Source organism: Corella eumyota, chromosome 6 (genome assembly GCF_963082875.1).
Source record: "Corella eumyota chromosome 6, kaCorEumy4.1, whole genome shotgun sequence".
Classification (NCBI taxonomy): Eukaryota; Metazoa; Chordata; class Ascidiacea; order Phlebobranchia; family Corellidae; genus Corella; species Corella eumyota.
This window is the reverse complement of record NC_137495.1, coordinates 12,517,558-12,523,557: the sequence shown is the minus strand read 5'-3', so window position 1 is coordinate 12,523,557 and position 6,000 is coordinate 12,517,558. Positions and strand designations below refer to the sequence as shown.

The window sequence follows — 6,000 nt, the reverse complement described above, 5'->3', positions numbered from 1 at the left end:
GGCCAAAAGCATTGAGTCGGGAATTATTGCAGGCCAAAAGCATTATGTCGGGAATTATTGCAGGCCAAAAGCATTGGGTCGGGAATTATTGCAGGCCAAAAGCATTATGTCGGGAATTATTGCAGGCCAAAAGCATTAAGTCGAGAATTATTGCAGACCAAAAGCATTCCTCTTTAATTTATTTTAAATTATTTTTGTAGCAAAATCAAACTAAATTTATATATTCCTAAAACCAGCATATATAGATCAAAACATTTTTATAAGTCAGACTTTACAAATGCCGACATTACACTTGGACTTTTCGACGTAAACTTTCCATGAGATTCACAGGCCAAAACTTCTGGCACATAGTGATCACCACAAGATCAATGTTTATTTTAAAGTTTTAGTGTAAAAAGATCAAACATTTTTAAGAGGTATTTAAGTTCTAAACCCACTTACTAAATTTCAAGTTTTAAACTAAAAAATAATTTTTTTTAAGATACTCTAAAATACCTGGGAATTGGAACCTATATCTGGATCATTAACATCTGGCAACTCTGGAACATTTACATCTGGCAACTCTGGATCATTATTGATTGGCAACTCTGGATCATTAGCGATTGGCAACTCTGGATCATTATTGATTGGCAACTCTGGATCATTATCGATTGGCAATGGATCACTTAGATTTGGTGAACCTGTTTCGTCAATGTTTGAAACCTCTGGATTACTATTGCCTAGCAACCCTAGAGCATTTGATTCATCGGTTTCCTCCATGATAAAAGTTTGAAAACACAGAAAATCATTTTACTAAAACAAGCAGATGCTTAAAGAGAATTTAAAGTAGATTACCTAAAAGATAAACAAAAAGTATTTGGATTACACCAGTTTAAAATTATATAGATTAAATTTTTTTTTGTATACAATAATATTTTTTTTAATATTTATTTAATTTGGATATAGAATGAACGATTTATAGCCTCAACATAGAGTAACATTATTAACCCTGACCCAGTCTCAAGTTAACTTTGATAGTTTAAAATATTATTGATAAAAATGCCGGGTTATTAAACTGCTGATTGATTTTGGCTCATGATAAGTTCATATTGTTTAAAGCACCTCACTTAACCACTGCCTATATGTTACTCTCTTAGCATAGGTATAATACTAAGTCGTTGTTTGTTTGTTGTTTGTTCGTGCATTTTTTTTTACTGAATAAAATTTCGTGCACTTTCCAGCTGTGCCCCAATTTAGTATTGTTAACCCAGTTTTTAAAATGATTGCAAACCCAAAATTTGATAAATTTTAAATGTGTGCACAATTCATTTTAAAGTTGCATTGTTTTCCATTAAATTTATTTCTCCATTACATTAAAAAATGCTTATTTGAAATATTGTCAGACTTTACAATATTCTGATTCAATAAATTTGAAGCTAATTCGTTTAATAAATATAACAGCCATACGCTAATCTGCTATTGTGGAAAAGTTGCTTTCTAAAATTAAAATCAATTTCAATTCACCAAATTAAAGCCACTAACCAGGCAATTCACACACAAACAAGCTTCAAACCAAAACCTCCAACTTTAAATAACGCGGCACGTGCGTCAGCTGTTTATATACAGGGAGTGGATGACGTATTTACGACCGACGTCATAACTGGCAAAACATATTTCTATAATTTATCCTCGATTAAAAACTTCAAGTTTATTTATTGCACGTTGTCTTTATTTTAATTCACAACAAAATTCTAATACAAACATTCCAACAAAATTGAATCACATATATATAAATTAATCTATTTTTTTCAAGTTATTATTTTCTGCTTCATTTACAATCTTGTTCACATATTCCTTATATTCAACGATTCAGGCCAACTATACTTTGGTTTGTAGCCAAAATGTTCAACAAACTTTTGATTGAAGACGGTGAATCTTGTGCAGGACAACTTGGCCATGTTTGGTGTAATATTGGGCTAAAAATCACAAAGTGGTTTATCATTAAATGTATTATACATAAAATAAACGTTTAACACTTGCAATAACTTAACATACTGACCCTCGTCACCAAATTATTATCCAAATAGGTATGAGGTTTATTTCAAAGGATTAGTTTTAGACCACGACATTTAACCAAAATTTAGGTCGATGTTTATGGTAAAATAGTGTTTTTGCGAATATGTTTTTAAGTAAAACCTTTATGACAGTAACCCAGCTAAAAATTACTCAATAAACTAAATATTTACCTCTTTTTTGATCCCAAAACAACCCAGCACCTGACAACACCAGACAACCAACGTTGAAATGAGGATAAACAACCAAAACGGGAACACTGGCTCCCTCTTGTGGATGGTGAAACCCTAATGCTTCTAGAATTTCAAGTTTAATCTCAGGTAAGATAATTCTGGGGTTTCGTCACACAGAAAGTAGGTGTTTCCCCCAACCAAAAAAGGAGACTCCTGTACAATATAAGTTATAGTCAGAGTACAAGTTAATTTCTTTGAAATTAATAAACTTAAATTAAACATAAACCAATATTTTTCACTAAACTTAAAACCTAATCTTTCAGTAAGAACATGCTGAGACATATTAGTTACAACCGGAGCTATATACGGCTGTGGTGGTGCTCAAACCAGAGACCTTTTGCACACTAACCCAATATTAAAGCAGTGAACAACTAAGTTTTGTTTACCTGCATTTTCGTGGCCGCGATCATGTGACACCAAGTCACGTTTTCAACGTACATTCGAGTTTGTAGCGCCTCTGGTGGAATAAGAGACTTGATCACTTTAGTCGCAAGATGGCGCAAAAGAATCGATTTGGTGACGTTGTCATCTTCGCCATAAATACCAGAACCTCTAAGTGCACATGTGACCAGTTTCTACAAAATATTATGCTGTCAATAATAAAAAGAACAAAAGCAGACAATTATATGCCGAGTAGACCGACAGCGTGGTGTAGTAGTAAGAACACTTGGTACACCACCATAAGGTCGTGGATTCAATCCCCCTTACTCTCATGCTGTAGCGCCCTTGAGTAAGGTGTTATAAACAATATAAATTTCTGTTGAGCCAGCACTTAATCAGCAGCATAATAATCGGACAATTATTATTTATAATATCTCAAACTACCACAAGCAACTTGAGACTGGGTTGAACTAACTATTGTTACTCTATGTTTGGGACACTTGTTCGACTTTCCCGCATCGACGATAAAGACATAAAAAAAATAAAAATAATGTAACTTTACCTAAAATGTTTCCATTTTTCATCTTTTTTTTCGTTCCACTCCAGCACAAGCTCCTTCGCGGTTTCTTTGTACTTCTGTATGACGTCACAGAAGAGTAACAGTAAATAGTGTCTTCACTAGCACCCACTAGTGGTTCCATGGTTCAATTTGGTCCGAAAGCCTCGATTGAGCTCGTGTAGAGACAATAACCGACATTGTTTGCACAACAAGCCTCCAGCACGTTCATTGTTCCTATATGACGTCATAATATATTAAAGAATAGGCTGTAGTAGTCTGTACAATTTAAGTTCTAGAATAAATGAACTATGTGATAGAATTCTACTATAACAACGACGTCACTTATGACATCACAATGCCTACCTCCAACATTTATTTTCCATAATTTTTGGCAAGGAACTAATTCCTTGTAATCGACGACACTGGCCATATGCAAAACCACATGACATCCTTGTACGACTGACATGAGACTACTACAATCTATGACGTCACACTTAATCCATTAAACTTTCATGTTGGCATCTAAAAAAATAAATCAAATAGAAATTTAAAAAAAATTAAAATTTTATAAAAAATATCGAATATAAATACTTAATACCACGCATAAAATTAAATTATTGAAATTTTGTGTTTTAAATAAACTTCATTTTTTTAAACTGACAACAAACCAATAAATTTTAGAATATTCCTACTCGTTAAATTGATATTTTGTTTAGTAATCCTTTGGGGAAACCACCAACCCTGTCCCCTTTCTTGCCCCCCTAAATATTGTCTCTAGAATGTCGATCATCTTTTGTTTATCCTCCATCGGCCAGTTAATCTTGTTGTTGTTTCCCGTCCCAAGATCGATCATTATGTGCTTGTTCCTGAAAACAATTTTATTCAGTTAATAATTTGTAAATATTTTAAACCTAATTTTAATATTTGATTTGTTAAACTTTCATGTATTTATTCGTTCTTGATATGGGAAGATTGACTTCATGACCTAAACTATGAGCAACATCAGTTACCCCGACCCAGTCTTTAGTTGCCTTTGGTAGTTCGGGATATTTTTTTTTTGTATATATCTTTATCCTCGATGTGGGAAAGTCTAAAGCACGACTTAAACATAGAGTAACATCAGTTACTTCGACCTAGTCTCGAGTTGCCTGTGGCAGTTTGAGATATTATAGATTATAATTGCCTGATAATTATGCTGCTAATTAAGTGCTGGCTCAGCAGGAGTTTATAGCGCCTTACTTAAGGGCGCAACAACATACGAGCAGTTGGGATTGAACCCAGAACCTTATGTAGTGTAGCCAAGTGTTCTGACCACTACACCTAACTGCTAGCTCACTGAACCAATAAGAATCAAACCGCAAACTGCGGGTTAGTCTTTCTAATACTTAATTATTGTGCCGACAAAATTACATTCTTAATGTAAATAACAACCTGTAGAAGAACATAGTTGTGCAGGGGTCGTATAATTCGTACATTTTGTTGAAGTCTGGCACCTCAGTAATGTCAACCAAGTAAACAACAGCAAAGTTCTTCAATTTGTCAGCTCTACTATACAAGGTCTAAACATTAAAAATTGTTGATTTATTAAAATGTCACATACAAAATTCTAAAGCTATTTTTGTGTTGTATAAACGTCAAAATTAAATATTTCGCAGAATGATCAAAAAAAACTTAATTTTATTAATAAAACATTTTGTTTTTTTAAATTTATTGTTTTAAAATTATGACACCTTAACACTACACAGCATATTATTCTATAGAAACTTAATTTTCTTTAATATTTTAATTTTAATTAAACTTTCTTTAAACGTAAAAAATATATTTTTAAAAAGTTTAAGAAAATAACACAAATCCACTTTTTCAGCAAAAAATATTAAACTTATGCCTAGTTATTCAACGCCGTAACAAAACTTAAACATTATTGAACTTATTTATATTTAAAATCATTAAATACCTCGTCCATTTTCATGCAGGCCGGGTCCCAATCGTGACCGAACCGAATCACGACAACTTTTTCTTGCTCGTTTAAGATCGATTGATCGACTTGCCAGCCGTTTGTAAGATGGGGAAGCATGTACGACATGGTTACCTTTCAACTACACCAACCACTACCAAATATATAATTTAAATACAACTTTTTGAACTGGTTTTAATATTTTGTGCAATTTCGTAAAATTTTCGCAAAACTAAAAATCGAAAAATTTGTACGAGCAAAAGTTTACGCTGTTTTGTGTTTACTTTTTTTGTTAAAACATCTGTTGTTGCGTAAATGTTTATCCTCAAAAATTTTTTGAGATAAATATTTAATTATAAAAAATAAGTGTGTAGCTGTAGGCTTGTAAAGGTAATTTATAGGATTGTTAAGAAAACAGTAAATTTTTTTTTAAAGATGACCCTATACACTTACTAAGAAACAAATTGTTTATGGGCAACTTTTCTTAAATTTACTGAAAAGTTATTTGTTCAAGTATGGGCTTAAGTCTTTTTGTGGGAAAGAAAGAATTGTTAAGATTGCAATTGTTCCAGTAAAGTACTTTAAAGAAATATTTAACATTACTGGATATTAAAACATGATCTTATAAGCATCGTTACAAATAAAACACAATATTGCTGAATAACTAGAAATTTTAATCGCTTCTACAAAATGTTTGGCAAGCGGTGAAGAATTAGTATTTGCATAACATACAAGCACTTTGAACACATCTACAATAGCTACATAAGACTCAGGTTAACATACAACAGTGGTTGCAAGTCCAATAATATCCTGGGTCCAAA

At 32.4% G+C, this 6,000-nt stretch overlaps 1 protein-coding gene across 1 annotated transcript; it reads right to left on the bottom strand.

Moving 5' to 3' along the window:
- Window positions 1–3,937: 3,937 nt before the first annotated feature.
- LOC145754657 (thioredoxin-like protein 4A) lies at window positions 3,938–5,308 on the bottom strand. The gene is made up of 3 exons (XM_082570755.1): window positions 5,180–5,308; window positions 4,657–4,784; window positions 3,938–4,091 (listed from the first exon to the last, which is right to left on the bottom strand). The coding sequence occupies exons 1-3, from the start codon at window positions 5,306–5,308 to the stop codon at window positions 3,938–3,940; spliced, it is 411 nt and encodes a 136-aa protein (XP_082426881.1).
- Between the last annotated feature and the right edge of the window lie 692 nt (window positions 5,309–6,000).